We start from the raw sequence: 17621 nt of genomic DNA, 5'->3' as shown, positions 1-17621 counted from the left end.
GGGAGCCGCGCCACAGTCTCTGCAGACGAGCGGGGCCAGCGCGGCGGGCCCCCGGGGCCGGGCGGCAGGGCGCTGCCAGCCGCACCATGCCGTGCCGGGCGCTGCGCCTCTTCCTCCTTCTCCTCGTCGGCCCGGCCTGGGCCACGGCCGCAGGTGCGTGGTGGTGGGTGGCTCGCGGCGGGCATGGCTGCGGGTGCGGGTGCCCCCGCCGGCGGCGTGCTTCCGGCCCGGGGAGGAAGCCTGGGCGCCGGGGGCCCGGGCTGGGGCGCCCCTGGCGGGGGCGGTGAAGGGCAGCGCGGCCATTGCTGCCGGCCCGGCCCCTGAGACGGCCCCACCGCAGCCCCGGCGAGTGCCGGTGCCGCCCGGTTTGTCACGGGTTTGCCCCTTCCTTCGCCCCGCTTCGGCCTGCTCCTCCCAGGAGCCCCGTTTGCCCCGCTCTCTCCAGGGGGCTCTTCCTCGAAAATCTGCCGCCTCCGGGGCTGCCACCGGCTCGCGTTCAGGTCCAGGGCTGGCTGCGCGGCCCCAAGCCGGCTGTATCTGTTAGAGAGAGGCTAAACCCCCCACGGTTTCAGCCTCGAGCGTGACTGATACTACATAAGCTGTTGATGCGGCTGTTGTTTGTGATATGGCACCCGCTCTTCTGCTGCATTTGAGCCTCCTCTGCTTAGTTTTGTGAATTGACAATTTAGCATCTCAAGGTTGGATAGGATTTAGACGTGCGTGCAAATGCTTTGCTGTTTCTTCTAAGCATGCAAGGCCTATTAGTTATCCTCTTGGCAATGCTAAGTTTCAGAGGTCCTATTTGTTTTTCTGATGTTCAGGTTGGGTTAGAGCTGCCTGGCTGTTGTTGAAGAATAATTCTGGCTTCACTGTTTATCTCAGCAAGTGCAAAAGAGCTGCTGCAACATGTTTTGAGTTATGATTGTATTGGCCTAGCATGAGTGGGCCAGGAGAGTAAGTGAATGTTGGGCTATGGTACTTGCTGAATAATCTTTGAAATAAAAGATGCATGTTGGTGTTCAAATTAATAGAAGATTTGGAAGAAGTTGGAAATGTCAACATGCGGCAAGGAAATAGTTAATTTGTAACTTTGAGGCATTTGTTTCTGAAGCAGATTTTCCTCGTGAACAGCATAACTGGATGGATGTCATGCCTGTGTAGAAAGGGGTCCTTCAAGATGTTATTTTGTTCTCCTCTTGGTAATCTATTTTGTTCATTCTTTGGTGCAGTAGTTGGATGTCTGCTTTAATTACGTTTCGGTTCCTCTCCCCATTACCTCTCCAATGACTAGCAGATTATCATCTGATTTCCTGGGGAATTTATCAGCCTTGAATATGCAGTTATGTTCTTCACAATCTCAAGCTGTTCATCAAATCAAACTGGCAAAACATTCTCTGAAACTAGAGCAGTTCTTCATTTTTGTTTACCAGCTCTTTCAGGAGCGCTGATAGTGTCTCATGTGTGTGAGTTATCCTAACAGCAATAAGGGCATCTGAATAGGAAGCTGAATGTTGCAGAGAGTGATAATGGAGGTTGAGCAGAAGAAATGCCTGCATGCAGTGTGGCCCTTATTCAGGTACGCAGGGATCTCCCTGGGTTCAGTATGTCAGCTCCCACACGTTTTGTTGTGTCCGTTTAGACATTGCTGGCCAGTCTGTGACTGTTGAGCTGTGTGGGGCTCTCCAGCAGTTTGGGTGCAGCTGCTTTTCCAGGCTTGTGGTCCATGGCCAGACTCTGGTGTCCAAATATCCATCAGTGGGTTAAGGCAACTTGGGGGAGCTGCCGTAGTCAGTGCTGCCCAGTCCTGTCCCGCAGCGCAGCAGTGGGATTTTCCAGGGAATTGTTCTGCTGTTCGGCTAGTGAATGTGGCTTCCCCTTAACTCTCCAGTGGCCGCACCTGTTTCTTCTGTTGCTAAGGGAGATGTTACACATTAAAATCTGGGCCAAAAAAATAGTGCATTGCAGCTGATGTCACTCATCCCCACCTGGCCACACACTTCAGCTGGTCACCTTTGCAGGCTCTGATGTTTGTCTGACAATACGAGAAGCCAGTTCACTGCACCAGAACAGCAAAAAATGCATCCATCAAAAAAAAAAAAAAGGATTTCTGCCAGTTTTGCAAAACAATGTGTTTTAAACCTGGTGCAGGGAAGAGATCAGGGATCATTCAGGAGCAGGCATGGGAGCTGTGAAACCAGTGGCTAGGCTAAGCTGACCTGATATTCCTGACTGTAAATTACGGCTTCACACTCTGCTATATGAAAGCCTTGACTTGTGACTTGAAGAAGAATCTGAGAATTGCTTGACCGATGCTTTAAAAGAGCCTGTTCACTGAGACTACATTTGAAACATAAAGTGAAAACAGGGCATTCTTGGCTTTTCCTGGATAAGGCTGTTTGAGTGTTGGGGTGTCGTACTCCTTTTCTAGGATATTTGCAAATCTAGGTGCTTTATTCCAAAGCGTGCATTTTGTTACTTTGGATCATACAAAATAATGATCGTTATGGAATTCATTGTGTGATTTCATAAATTTAAGTAACTTTCCTTGTCAAGTCGAGATAGCTAATTGCAATATGAATGTTTTCCCTTAGTGTGCCGTGGAACCAGTCCTGAATGCAGTAATTTTTGCTGTGGCACACAGCAGCTTGATACTCAGCTACAGAGCCATAGGCTTGATACTTCTTTCAGTGTTTCTGAAGCTAGTAGGGGAAATGATCTATTTCTGAATGCGATATCAAGCAAATAGAGGGGAAAATGGACCAGCTGCCCTTTTCCTTCATTGCTTGTTCTTTAAGAGGGAGAAAAAAATGCTGATATTTGCATTTTGTTCTGATAGCGTCCTTGAATTCTGCAAAATTAGTTGTTTTGGATGTCTGACTACACAGATTACTGATGGTGTGAGATACTGTGCCACACGCCAGACCAGGAGTGAGACTGCAGGAAAGAATCTGCTTGACTAGAAAGCAAAAACTTATCTTGACTGAAGAAAAGGTTTCTTAGTAGCCTTAAAAATATACATGAGAGATTAATAGCTTCTGTAATATTTTTAACTGTAAAGGAAAAATTTTGAGAACAAAACTAGTTATTTTGTATTAGGGACACCAAGTTTAATGCAACTTTATGAAAAGTCTTGTAGTGTGTTTTCTTTATGTGGAGGATGTTAAAGCCTAGCATTAATTCTCTTCTGAAAGATAGCACCATCAGCATCAGTGTGCTGTCTAGTACTGTGCAAAAAAATCAGCTTCACAAATAAAAAGGAAAAAACTTTTTACAATTAATTACCCCCATATTTCCACAGAAGGCTCAGCTAGAATTTGCCTTGAGTGCTTGATCTTCTGATCTTATTTATGTCAAAATAAACAGTGTCTTAAGAGAATATTGTGTCAAGAAAAAAAATGGAAATCTCATCACCTGGGATCATATTTATAATGTCATGTTTGTCATAGAGGTTGGGACCTGTAGACCCATCTTGCTTAACGGAATAACTGATCACCACATGGGCGAGTACCAGTTAAGTGTAGAAGGAAAAGCTTTTTCACCGTGAGGACAGACAGGCAGTGGAGCAGGTTGCCCAGAGGGGCTGTTCAGGCTCCATCCTCAGAGGTTTTCAAGACCCACTTGGACCAGCCCTGAGCAGCCTGGTCTGGTCCCAGAGCTGGCCCTACTTTGGGCAGGAGGTTGGGCTGGAGACCTCCTGGGGGCCCTTCCTGCCTGAGTGACTCTGTGGTTCTGTGATTCGAAGTGTGAGGTTCATCTGGTTTTAAAAGGCATTTGATGACTGCAGTCTCCTCTCTTCTTCACCCCAGGCTGCTTGTCGTAATCTTAGTCTCCCTCTTTTGGCTGTCCCGATTCTTTGTCATCGGTCCCCTTGCCTGCTCTAGTTTGTGTTTTTGGTATTCCAGCCCACTGTTTTCCCTCTTTGCCAGCTAACATCTCTCTCCAGGTGCTCCCCCATCTTACTTCTCACCTGGCTTCTCTTACTTGATTTTCCCAGTCCCAATTCTCTCCTTTTGCCTGCCCACCCTGGCTCCCTCCATCTTCTCCCCCCCTCCCCACTGCCTGGCCTTTGGCCATGCTGTAGTCAAAGCAGACGGCTTCCTCCTCCGCACTGCTCGGGTCAGCAGGGAAGTGGGTAGTCTGCAGTCCTAGAGGACCGTCTCTGCTCTCGGCTTCCATGTCGCTCACTTCCTGTAAAGTTGTTCGAGAGCACGTGCAGTCTTCCCTCACCCCCACTAGTTTATAACGTGGCCAAATTTGGGTGGACAGCCCTACCACTAATAGAAGGCACACCTCTAACAGACATTCCTCTCCTTTTCTGCGCTGTGAAATCTGTTACAAGCTTTAAGCTGTGTCAGTGTTGGAAAGTGCAATGGGTGCACTATGTATATGTAAATATTTAAGGCACTTTCCTCAGCTGTTTCTGGGCAGGTGTCAACAAAGTGACGTCAGCTTGTTCAAACAAGTTATCAGAGGCAGATATCAGGAAAAATGTGGTCTGAGTTGTTAGCACATAAGAAATGTAAGAGATACAGGCACAAAATAGATGAGTTTCTGTATGGTGAGTGATTGTGGACTGTAATTTACGGCTTCATGGGAGCAGGTGATTTTTATGGGGCTTGGGAGGCGGGTTGCTTGTTTTTTGCCTATAACTTCTCAGCCTTCCTTTAAAGTGCTGGACTAGGTACTTTCTGTGCTGTAGCCTGTACAGAATAAATAAAAGCTGTAAGTTGCAATTCAGTGTTTTGTGGATAGTAGGGATTTAAATATAGTGGTATTAGTGCACTTAGAAATGGAATAAGGAGGAGAAATGGTACTGCCTGCAAAGCAGCTAAAATGTAATACATGGTAATAGAATTTGGAGATAAGGTAGTTACTCTGTACTTGAATGCTTTAATAATTATCTTTGTTTCTCTTATTTTAGAATCTTCTCTCCATTTACCAGCACCACAGAATGTGATGGTTTATTCCTATAACTTTCGTAGCTCATTGAGGTGGTCTCCTGTTAAAGTAGATAGAGGCCCGGTGTTATATACAGTCCATTTTAAAACGTAAGTAAATAGTTCTAAAATAACAAGTTGATTTTGTTGTAATCCAGTAACATAATTAGTGTTTTAAAAAAATGCTAAAAGTGAATAAACATACAATTGGAAAAATGAGTTATTACAGCTGTTTCTATGTATATGTGAAGAGAGTTTCTCAAGACTGAGAATCCCTTAGCCTGTGGTATTTCCACTAAACTAAGAAAAAAATTAAGACTTTTCCTCTTCATTTCATTTTTTCCCCTGAGGCAGTTCAGTTGATATTTTTCATGGATTACCTTGGATGTTCTAGTTTGTTCTAAACTTTGTTATAAGCACAGGGTTCGAGCTTTTTTCTGATGCTGATGTGAACTGCTCTTAAGTTTTTGAATGCTTTAAATCTCAAGTTGATGGAGCCTATTCATCCAGGTCAAAGAGGATGCCAAGAGCACACGGTAATGTTGCAGTTTCCTGTATAATTCTAGCCTTACTGAATTCTCTCTAACAAATTTTAGTTTTCCTAGCTACTGAAGAGTTGCAGGTGTTGAACAGGCTGTAGAATAAACCTGCATGAAAGTGGCAGTCCTGTAACATTCTTTTGAACAGAAATTGGCTAGGTGGGAGGGATTGTATTTTGGAGTTTTGACAGTTGCACTGTTTTGCTGATGCTTTGGTTTGTCTTTTGTTTTGCATTGCAGAGGAGCCTTTAACCAGTGGGATGAGATGAACTGCACCCGTATTACCCAGACTGAATGCAACTTCCCTCAGTTACTTAATGAACGGCGCTGGACTATTATTTTGCGTGTGAGGGCTGAATTAGGGCAAATGGTTTCTGACTGGGCGGAATCAGATCCATTTGTGGCAGAGAGAAACAGTAAGTGTTCTCTATGATTTCAGTGAGTCTCCCAAAGGAAGTTTCTCTGAAAAATGTTTGTTGTCTGTTCTAGGCTTTTTTGACTCTGTTATGTACAAAAGTCAAGTGAGAGAACTGTGGGTGTTGGTTAACAAAGACTATGAGGTCTCTGTGTATCAGAAGTTTAATGCTGCTCGCTTCCTCTGTAGTGGTGTTAGCAGTCACCTCTGTAGCGGTGTTAGCACCTGTTCTTTCAACAGGAAGAGGAACGTGTTACATACTGGTAAAATAGGAATTAATTTGATGTCTGTGTGAACAAGTGTACTGTTGTTCTTTATGAAGATCTGCTCTTTGCATGATTGTGGCTGGTTTCAGGACTAGGAGGAGATAAATGTTGAGTTAAAAATGCCTCTGAAATAATAACAAAGCAGAGGAAAGGAGTTATTAACTCTTTAGTTCAGATTCTCCTTTACTTTGTGAGGAGCAATGGTGGTAGATGCTGTGAATAGCATGATACTTTTCCTGCTGACTTCAGTTCTAGCTCTTGAATTTTCTCTAGTAGTAAAGAGTGTGGGGATGAGAAATTGCCTGAATCTTGAGTTGAGGGCTACAACTGATGTATCCCTAGCTTGTGATGCAGAATTGCTTGTGTGGGGGGAGTGGGATCCTTGGGGGGTTAGGAAAGCGTTGGGCAAATGGGAAAACAAGACAAAGGAGAGGTCTGATGTGGGAGCAATGTGTTTGCGCATCTCTTCTTGGAGGAGCGAGAGGAGCGCTAGATGTTTCTTCTTGGGTGACCAGCCTCAGGATCAGTTTGTAGAGGCCGAGACCTTGGGCTACTTGGGCTGTTCGTTGCTTGGATCAGTTCCCTTGGAGAGGGGAGGGGGTGCTTGCCCCCCAGCAGTAGCCCATGGAGGAGACTCACTTCTCATAGGGAATTTATGCCAACACCCCAGAAAGTGTTTGCAGTTGTACAGAGTCGTAGAGACAGGAAGTAGAAAGAAACTGAAGTTTCCGTACCAACATAAAAATCACAGGGCCATTTTTCTCTAAAGTAACGGTAGACAGAGCAGGATCTGCTGTTTTTTTACAAGGCAAAACATGTAATGATGGCATGCAAGAATTGACTGATTTTTATTGTTAATATTTTTCCTTCTCTAGTATGCAAAAGGCAAGTGGTTTGTTTTGAGATACTGGAGTGCTTTACAAATGCTGATAAGCTTAACCATTGAAAGAAGTCAAGATACAAGGGATAAAGGACTTGTGATCACAAGTGACCTACGATCCCATAAAAAGTCTCATGTAGGATTAGGAATGATAATAACTTGCGTAATATTTTTCACGATTTAGATGTCAGAACACTTCACAAAAGGAAGTCATCATCATTACCCTATAGGACAGATGGAGAAATCAAAGCRGGGGGGGGAGAAAACTAGCTATTCCTATTCCGGTCCAGTTTGACCCAAAAAAGGTGTTCTTAGAGAACGTGAAATTACATGGCTGAATTAGCTATTTAAGGAAAAATTGAACAAAATTATATCACCTTTAAGTACAAATAGATTCAGCCATGTTCTGGTGGATATTTGCTTGATTCACAGGGAAAGTTAACTGGAAATGGTTCTTTTGATCATCTAATTTCACATGTGCTTTCACGCCTTTTTCTTAAGGTTTGTAATAAATTAGATGTCTTAAATGTATTAAGTAGATGAGCAAATATTGTATACCCATTCCTCAAGAAAAATCTCTTGATTTTCAGCAGGTTTGCAGAGTGTACCAAAATAAAGCTGGACACAGCTGCAGTGAGGTGTTCAGCATCGCAGAGGTTCACTGCTCTCTCTGTGTTTGTTTTCAGCTACTATAGGACCCCCTAAAGTGAACAATGTGATTGTAAACTCTGACTCGCTTCTCGTTAGTGTTATACCCCCTTTTGGATCTGAACTAGGTGACTTTCTTCAGTATCATGTGTCCTACTGGGAGAACTCAACAAGTACTACTAAAAAAGTAAGAATTCTAATTTATTTTGTTCTTAATGCCTCCATGACAAGAGACATGAGTCAGTGTCTCTTGGTAAAACAGCAGAAATGGAGGAAGCAAGCTGTAATGTAATATTTTTTTCTAACAGCAAAGGTCAGCAGCTGGTGACTCGAACAGAAGATAATCTGGCCTTGGCTCAAGTATTGCATGTATTACTAAACTTTAAAAAACAATTTTTTTCCTCTGTATAAAATCAAGGTTAAACCACATCATTGCAGATCAAAGGATTGAGTCCACAAAGTGCAAAGTTGGTTTTAAAATGGCATTTAGATTCCAAAGTTTGAGCAATTTGGAAGATTCTGAAATACCCTCCCTCCTTTCCTGTGCTGGGCTTGTTTGTGCCAGCAGCTTCAGGATCTGGCCGCTTGGGCCTGATGTTGCCGGTGCTCCTAGGGCAGAGAAAGGCAAGAGCTATTAGAAACATGTTGGACACAGCTGGGATGAGCAGCTGTCCCTGATCAAACTGAAACTTTGCCCTGTCTCACTGTGTGCTTATATTGCTGTCCTTGGGAATTGGTGAATGTGGTCTAGACTGACTGGCCTTGCAGGGGAGAAATTAAGTTACATTTTAAAAAAAGAATAATAATTAAAAGAACAGCATTCTAAAATTTAAAAACCAGAAGCAGAAAAAGTTTCTTTTTTTTTTACTTTTAAAACCTTTTGTTTCAAAGGACCTAGCTAAATCTGAAAAGCCTCCACTTCCTTCCTCTCTTGCAAAAATGTGCATTTTTCTGACATGTATAAAACACCTTCATGTTTGACATTCAGACAAGAAGTCATTCTTGTATGGTTATTTAGGCTTCACTGAGCTTGTTATCCTAGCCCCTTAGAGGTAAAAATTCACGAAAAGCAGGGTGGGGGCTGTGTTGAGACTGTGGAGATTTTGTTCTGTCCATCAGCTCTTTTCCTGCTCAGTAGGAAGAGATGAGACTTCGCTGAACTATGCTTCCGTCAGCCGCCTCTGATGGTGGAGAGGTTTCTCGTGACTTGTTTTTCCCTCTCCCTTCCTATATTATTTTCACTGCCGGAGGTGTTACAGAAGCAGCGTATGAAATGTCTAGTGGGATACTGTGGATCAAATGAGACCTTGCAGCAGTTTTCATGCCTTTGCTGTTTGTGTCCTTGTAGATGGTTTTAAATGTTCAGGCTTCATTTCATTTAAAAACAATGAAATTTCAAATCCATTAAAATAGGAAAGTTGAAATATTTTCCACTGCTTCTCTTGACATGTTAGGGAAAGCTGAATTATGAAAATAAAATCTGTGGTTTTTTTGAATGAGAAACTTGGTTATGGGGAGGGAAATTGCATTGAAGACAGCTCTGTGGTTTTTACAGTAATACTTGTATTTTTTTTGTTTGCTTTTTGTCTTTTAAACAGGAGACAAAGACAAGCAATACGCTATTCAAAATTATAAATCTAAAGGAGTTGACACTGTATTGTTTTAAAGTGCAAGTAGAATTCGTGATACAGCCAGATCTCCAGAAACTTGGACTACAAAGTGTCCCAGAGTGTTACAGAACTACAGTCAGTGGTATAAATCTGATTTTGTTAATTTTTTTCATATATAATGGAATGGGTGGGGGACATGAGTCTTAGATGGTACAACTAGTCAGTTATATGACCATACTTGTCAGGAGGGCTAAGAGGGCACCACTGATGGTAGTTCATGTTGTCATTAATAGCAAAAGAATAAGGAGTTTTCAGTCAGTAATTGAAGGTCTGGGTTTTACTCTTCCCCTTGTTTTTTTCCTTTATAAATACTTTAGGTTAGTTAAAGACCTTTTTACAGGTATTACTTCCTACAGAAAAATACAAATACTTGGTCTTTAGATGAAAATATGGGTGAAGGAGACAGCATTACTCTTGCAAAATCCTCAGTCCCTCAGTCACTCCTTCCTGCAAGACAGGCGCATCCCTCTCCTCTTTGGCCTGCTTCCCCTTCTCTGATGTTTTAGAGTTTTGTGTGTTCGTACAGGATATAAGATGGCATGTGGAAAAGAGAAGACAGCTCCAAAATAACAGAGTTTGTCCCTCTCTCGAATCCCTCTGACCACTGGCACACAGATAAGCTGCATCTTTAGCATGCCCTGAACATGCCTGAAGATGTGCAGGTGAAACCTGCTTAGGCAATTGCTGTTGCCTGGAAGGAGCTGACCTTGAAAGGACCTGACTGCAAGCCCATGCCCTGTGCCGCTGCAGACAGCGACCCTTCCTTTGCCGAGGGGAGATGCCAGTTATAAAAGAAAAGCCCCTGGCGTTAATGGCACCTTGCTGACAAATGGAGGGTGGGAGAGTAGCCTGCCCGCTGCCCAGCAGCTGTGATTCCTCCAGCTCTGCCTCTGCCCTGTTGGCATGGCCTGGAGAAGGCGGCCTTAGGCTTGCGGGTAAGGGGGAGCAGCTCATCGCAGCTGGTGATTTTCATGCAGAGTCACAGAACAAGCAGCTCCTGAACCCGGGCATTTAGATTTCTCCTATACAGTAGGGTTGTGATCTTAACCTTAGAAATGCTACTTTGATTAGCCTTTGCAGCAAATTTCAGCTTATTACACATTGCTTGACATGCGATGTTGTGTAAATATGAACCTACCATCTTTTTTTTTTTTTCTTTTTTCAGAGGCAACCAGAGCTGGATATATTATACTAATATTTCTGTTAACCTTATTTCTTGTAATTCTTGTAATAGTTGGTTTGTTTCTTATGTGGAGATACCACAACACAATTAAATATTGGTCTCAGCCACCTTTCAAAATCCCATCACACTTTGAAGAGGTATGTGCAGACTTTTTATTTTTTCCCCACTCCTCCCCCCTGCACAAGGCAGTGATGAGCTTGGAGTGAATGTAAATGAACCTAGGGGTAGCCTAACAGAAGTCTTTCTTCAGCCTTTCAGTTTAGATATAACCAATTGCTGATTTAGTGTGAACTATTACTTTTCTAATACATGATATTCCACTTTATTCCTCTTTTACTTAACTGTAATTTTTATTTGCTGTACTAAGATGCTGCTATATTCTCCTTATGAAACTGGAGTAAGATTCTGTTCCTTGTCTACCCAGCTTTGCTTATCTAATTAATCAGGTCTGAAACAGTTGTTTACTTCAAGCAAAAGGGTTTGTGTGCTGCAGAACACATACTTAGGATTTAGGTCTCTGATTAGAAATAAAATATTGAAAAGTGAACACTGATCATTTTAAGGGCAAGGACTCATTTGAAGAATGAAGACGGCCTAAGGAAGTGTTCTTGGTGGGGGTTTTTTTTGTTTTTTTTTCTCCTGTAGTTTTATGTAATTGTCAAATACAAAAATCATCCTGGGACTTTTTTTTCTCCTTGCAGCTCACATATTTCTGTACTAAACAATGTTGTTTCAGTCCTGTTCGTCTTCCTCTTTTTAGTATTTAAACAGGAAGTAGTCTTTAAGGAAAGTTTTTTTTTTTAAGTTGTTGTTCAGCATATTTTCCATATTTAAAAAAAGTTTGTACTTGCTTGTGGGTTTTTTTGAAGTTTATTTCTTTGGCTGTATATATCTACAGATCAGAGTAATCCTTTGTACTATGACAGATTTTTAGAAAAGTATGAGTGAAAGAACCCAGACTTTCTGCAGAACCTTGAGCAAATCATTTTCTCTCTTCATGCTTACTTCAGTTCCCAGTTTATCAGGACTCAGTGAAGACAGCTATATCACATACCAAGCAATGTATATCTATCATCTCATGTGCGAAAAAAAAAAAAATCCTTGCACGGTGCACTAAAATACATTTTATGCAAACGACTGCAAGAATTAATCCATCTCCCCTCCTATTTGTTTTCCATTAGAGTCTCTAATCACATGTTCTGGAGTAATTGATTTAATCTGGAAAAAATGCAACAAAAGTAGATACTCTTGAGCAGTGGTGAGCCTGTTTTCAGGCAAAACACTGATTAAAAAAAAGAAGGAAAATCAGTAAATATGTATAATTTTCTAAATACATATTTTTAAATGGGATCAACTGGCCTGGGGCTTCTCCTCTTAAAGTAATTTCCATTAGTAAAAAATTCCCATTATTGTAAGGCAGTTTCATATGTACTATTCTAGATTTTCAGAAAATCACATGGTTCCTTATTCTACAGAAGCATCTTAGCTTTCAGCATCTGAGTTAGTTACAGGAAACAGTTCTAACACAAAAACTCCTTCACACAAAGCCAAATCGTAGTTCACTTATGTCCTAAAAATCACTAAAATGCATGTATTATTTGAGGATCCTGTATGAAACATGTTTTTAATTCACCTAATAATTCTGTTGCTCATCATCCCTGCTATGATTAGAGAAACAGTGATGTCCTAATTGAAACCAGGGCTGATTTTGTCCCGTGACACACATGATTGGAGCTGCAGCCCTATCTCAGCCAGATTATGGTACCTCCTACAGCAGGGAACAAGCTTTTGAGTAAAATTAAAATACTGTGATGTAGCTTGTAATAATGTGAAAGTATGTGTATTCTAGACATTTTTTTTTTTTAATCAGAGAAAAAACATTTAATACCAATTTTTTTTGGTTCAGCACAGGAAGGCATAAATGGCTTTAATTCCCCTTGAAACACAGACTCATTTTAGTAATGAGATTATATGGGGGTGGCAAGAGGAACAGAAAACATTTTCTCTGGCCTACATTTTTTTTTTCTAACCTTCCTTCCTTTGATTAATAAAATTATACATGCAGTGTAAAGCTGATGACTTGGGGCAGGGTAGGGGGGAAACAGGACAAAGCAAAAAGTGACTGCAAGAGAATTCCAGTAGGGTTTTCTGGTAATAATAAAAGATGCACAAAGCATAATCTTGTATCTTATTTATTTGTCCCACTACTGTTTCAGACTAGTTGCAAGCTATTAGTTGCTCAGGTTCCTGTAGTTCTAGGATATGTCCCCAGCAGCATAGTTCACTTCTGTGGTTTGTTCTTAACTAGTAGACATTCACTTAAACTGACACGAAAGAGAACATTATCCAAAGGTAAATTATAAAAAATTAGGAAATGCTGGGTAGCTTTAACTTACGTAAATGGATGTTTGCATGAGCTTTTTTTTCCACAGAAATAAGAAAGTAGCTTTGCAGGTATTTTTAACTTTTTCAGTTCTCCTTGTTCAGTGTAGTTTCAAGGAAGTCAAGAATGGAATATACATTCAGCAACCATCTTTCTTTGTGAATTCAGAGCTGAAGCAACTTGCCTAGAGGTGGTGGTAACCGCTCTGTCTCTGTAACTTCTAATATGTCTGTTCTCTGGACAGAACCTAAACTGTTGTTTCTGGCTTCTTCCAGTATTTGAAAGATCCCAGCATGCCTGTTTTAGAGGCATTGGAGAATTGTGCCGAGGAAGATCCCTGTGATTCCTTATCTATTGTGTGTAATGGAGAAAGAAGCCAGGAATGTGATGGCAGTGCAGAAGGTAAAGCTCATTCCCACAGCAACTCCGGTGAAAGTGGACTAACTTAAGTGGCACTCTAGTGAGACACCTGTACTCAGTCTTGCAGAGCCTCCCGCCAGCGAGTGGCACTCTCCAGCTACTGACAGGACAAACAGCTATGGACAAAATGCTGTCCTTGCCAAATTTTGGGCAAGATTGTGCTTCCTGAGAACACTGTGGAACCTCAGCTTTTGTTTAAGTGGTTTCTGCTGTACTACGATAGCAACTGCATTCTCCGGGAGAGATTTAAAAGGTGGAACATGAAGGTGAGATGAACACTAAATAGCCATAAGAAAGACAGATATGATGGAAACGGTTACATTGACATCATCGTAATAAAACCTTTTTCCCCAAGTTGTAACAAAGCTTTGAGAAATACAGCACTTTATGGTAGGATGTAATACAACCTGGGACTTTTCAGTTGAGTGAGTAATTGCACCAGGAATTACTTTTTATAGTGGGTTTTTTTTTTTGGGTTGCCTTATTTGTGAATTCTGTCTTAGCACTCAAAGTTTGTTATATCTACGCCAGTATCCTTTTCTGAATCAGTTTAAGTACTTAGTCTTCTCTGGTTTCTACTTCCTCCCTCCAGATAAAAATGGCAGTCTAAAAAGAAATCTGACTGTACTTTACCTTCCTCAGAGTGAACCTGTGCAAAGAACTACTCCAAGAAAGGCACCGGACAGTTCACTCCTCCCCCCTCGATATGTGCCTCCTAATGCATTCATAAGAAGCATTAATCTTTTGCTCCTGCAGGGCAACAATGCTATTCTTCATGGCAAAAATGAACTTTAAAATATAGTTTGGTCAGCATTTATATGAAATGTATGAACAATTATCAGACACTAAAATCTTTTGTTGGCAATCAGACTAGTCCTACAAAAGAGAAGTTGAACTTTTGTTTTGAGTCCCATGAAGCAAAAACAGAAGCAGTAAGACTTAATTCAGGCTACAGCACAACTGGCTAAGGAATGGAAGGGAAGGTGGAACCTTTCCACCTCCCAGTGGGGTCTGGCAAACATCTGCTAATAAAATCAAAGAATAAGAATTTACCACTTCTTATATAAAAAAATTGTTTTTATTCCACTAACAGTGTTTGTTTAAAAATGAAATAAAATAATTATGCTTAATTACTTGCAAGTGATTTGTTCACGTTACTTTGAGTTAGCTGTTAACAGACTTGTTCACTGCCATAGCTGTCAGTTATCATCTGAGCTAAAGCTGTTCCACCCCTTCTGGGAATATAGAAGATAAGCATGAAAATCAGTAACATTTTTAATGAAGCTGTTTCCTTGAAGAAGTAATCCTCTCATCGCCTGTGATTTGGCAACATACCAAGGCAGTGAGTTATCTGAAGACTTAAGTCATGCTTTAAGTCTGACAAGAATTTATAAGTTGGCCAGAAGCTGCTTAATATCCACTTGCTCTTAGGTTTGCCCATATTTTTTTCAATATTGTGCTGTAAACAGACTCCTGAAAGGAGCAGCCTATATGCATAATAGATGTTATAAGTATCAGCTTCTAAAATAAGGCAGTTGTTAAAACATGTCCTGTGAACATTTACCAATACAGCATATAATTTGCAGAATAAGCCTGGCCTACTAAGTAAAAATATAGTAGACTTCTGTTAGAAATGGTTATCTTAAATATTTCTTACAGTTACACGAAAAGGCCGAAGTTAAAAAATCTTGTTTGTTAACAGTAATTCAGAGGTTATCATCTCCACAACTGCCAACCATAGGAGGTCAAAGCATTATCTAAAATGAACAATTCCTATCAATCTTGGACTGTGCTGGAACTACTTACAGTGTAAAAGTAAACCTAGGGACATTCTGAATAAAACCTGCATGGTTGTTGCACTATGTCTGGAGCTTAGGATCCTGCAAAAGCCACATCCTCAGAGTTGTGCCTTTTTTCCTCCTAGCCGCTATATAATGAACAAGCATAACCATACCAATTCCCTAAAACCAGAAGAGATGGTCAAGAAATAATCAGAAGCAAGCAAGCTTCTGATGGAAAATGCAGATAACCTCAGAAAGGAGCTCCTTCCCTGCTGGTGCTCTTAAGAAAACTGTTTTAAGTGGAAGCTTCTATTAAAGCACACTGGAAGCATTCCTCCAGAGTTAAACACTTACTTCTGCTTGTGCTATTCAAGTGTCAGCTGTAAGATACTGTAAATGGGACTAGTTCTAGGCTATGCTTGTTTCTCACTTAGTAAAAAAGCCAATGTATACATTCATAAGCTCATTAACGAGAATCTGACAGGCATGAAAACAAGAACAATTGCGTTTAATTATTAGCTGGTGTAAGACTTGCTTTAAGGCCAGTATTATCTGAGCTATTAAATAGAATACTATTGTAAAGTTATCTTGTGACATTTACACACTATTTTGAGAACATAAGATAAATTTATTGCCATTTTCTGGAATTACAACCAAACAGACAACTTATGTACAATGCTATGATTAACACCAGTGAATATATCATAACTCACTGCAGGATGGTGAAATCAGGATAGAAGTTAGTCTAGCCAGTAGCACAATTTCAGCTGCAGTATTTGCTTCATATTCTGTCCACTGGAAAGATTCCCACAAGGGAGCAATTAGATGACTAACAGTATACAGTAACCATGCACATAAGTTACATTCTTAAGTTTAATACCATTTGATCAGCTATTTTGATACATGGAAAGTTATAAAAGCTTTTAGACACAAGGTAGATTTAAATGCTTTAGGAACACCTAAAACTCATAAGATAAGGAAGTCACCAACAGCAAGATGTATATACAAGATCAGTCCAAAGCTATAAAACATTAATGTTCTCCCTTTCTGTATACTCCAGCTAGAAGAAACTGGATTTCAATAATGGAAGCATTTCCATAAAGTGCCCATCAAATTTAAGAAATAAATTTTAACTGGGACAAGTGGCAGTCCTAAAACTAAAATTATTTGAAGATACTCAGTAAAATCATTAGCTTTTTAGAAGTACTACAGCAATAAATACATTTCTATTATATCCCCACTTGAAATGCTCACTATTTCTATTTAAAGAGTAATAGGTAGCAGGATAACCATTCATTTAATCAGCAAGAAGCTTTCCTTGAAGAAAATCTATGCTGGCGTAATGCTGAAGATGTTAGTCTGACTTTCATTTGTTCTTTACATTCCTTAAGTATGACTAGCATCAGTTTCAGGGTTTTTTACTTTAATATTAGTAAATACAGTAAATGCTTATTAGTGTCTATTACACTGAACAGCATGAGATTAATTCTACAAGGGCCATGCTGCTACCAAATTTCATTTGTGCTATAGCAGTCAGGAGTCAAGAACAGTTTGATTTGCCATGCAGAATCTGCTTAATACAGGGCCTTGTTTAAAAATTCATTCCTGTTTAAAAAAAAAAAAAATCTAAGTTTTTCTGAGCAGTTATATAAAATTCTTGAAATCAACTTTTATCTCATACAATAGAATTTACCCTCATTAAATACAGGCTTAGCTGGGCCACTTCCATAAGCTCTCTACTGCTTCAGGTATACAACTAGTCCTTGCTGTCTGCCCTTGCAAAATGAGCTACAGCTCATCCATGCATAAAAGTAATAAACACTTTTACAGGGTACAGGCTTTATCCTGCTAATTCATTTGTAGTTCCACTGAAGTCTCTCTCACATGTGAAAATCTGGAAGTCTTAAGGGTTGATGGAAACCCATGTATTTGAAGAAATAAGCCTGAAGATTTCAGAAAGAAAGCCTGACTTTCCCTTTTTAAGATATATACAGTCATATGTACATATTCACAAAACTTTCCTATGAAAAGAGGGAGCTTCTTACAGAAACTGTAATTTGTCTCAGTTCATATGATTTAGAAAGCAAAATGGGAACAAATAAATGTAAACGTATCTACATACAGAGTACAGTGTAGCCACTATGGAACAGACAATGCTATCCTTTGATCTCTCAACCCCATAATTCTTCTGTTCTTCCAAACTTGTAGATCAGAGTACTAAAGAAAAAAAATAAAATCAGGCCATACATAAGGTGCAAAAGGTCATTTTAATAGAAACATTATAATCTTATACTGTCTACAGCACAAATCAATGTCCCTCCAGGAACCTTAACTTTTATTCAAGTCAGTATCCTTTTTTTTGCATTTGTATTTCATTTACTATCCATTTCTGAAAGCATGAGATACAGTTGAAGCAACTGCTCAACTAATAAAAATACCCAGTCTTGCACTAAAAGCAACTGCCCTCCTAAAGAAAAATAAAAGTAACAAATTCTGATA

General features: G+C 40.4%; 2 protein-coding genes across 7 annotated transcripts in view; one reads left to right on the top strand and one right to left on the bottom strand.

Annotated features, from left to right (window-relative positions):
• The first annotated feature begins 22 nt into the window (after window positions 1–22).
• Window positions 23–16747, top strand: IFNGR2 (interferon gamma receptor 2). Of its 2 annotated transcripts, XM_026077581.1 has the most exons (9): window positions 23–153; window positions 4922–5048; window positions 5717–5892; window positions 7724–7872; window positions 9284–9437; window positions 10521–10675; window positions 13197–13323; window positions 13401–13607; window positions 13934–16747. In XM_026077581.1, exons 1-8 carry the CDS (start codon window positions 87–89, stop codon window positions 13508–13510), a joined length of 1065 nt encoding a protein of 354 aa, XP_025933366.1. In that variant the 5' UTR covers window positions 23–86; the 3' UTR covers window positions 13511–13607; window positions 13934–16747. The 2 variants fall into 2 exon arrangements, with proteins under 2 accessions (XP_025933366.1, XP_025933368.1); XM_026077583.1 differs by lacking the exons at window positions 23–153; window positions 13934–16747 and adding an exon at window positions 743–1199.
• The window catches only part of TMEM50B (transmembrane protein 50B), a 22605-nt gene continuing 20713 nt past the window's right edge, over window positions 15730–17621 (bottom strand). For 3 of the 5 annotated variants that reach the window (XM_026077585.1, XM_026077584.1, XM_026077589.1), the window contains one exon: window positions 15730–17339. In XM_026077585.1, coding sequence (XP_025933370.1) covers window positions 17294–17339 — 46 coding nt within the window. In that variant the 3' untranslated portion in view covers window positions 15730–17293. The remainder of the gene's footprint in view (window positions 17340–17621) is intronic. The other 2 variants (XM_026077586.1, XM_026077587.1) reach the window with 2 other exon arrangements.

The sequence above is a fragment of the Apteryx rowi genome, unplaced genomic scaffold (assembly GCF_003343035.1).
Source record: "Apteryx rowi isolate R43461 unplaced genomic scaffold, aptRow1 scaffold_46, whole genome shotgun sequence".
Classification (NCBI taxonomy): Eukaryota; Metazoa; Chordata; class Aves; order Apterygiformes; family Apterygidae; genus Apteryx; species Apteryx rowi.
Note: the sequence above shows the minus strand (reverse complement) of the source record. Positions and strands in the feature narration are given on the sequence as shown.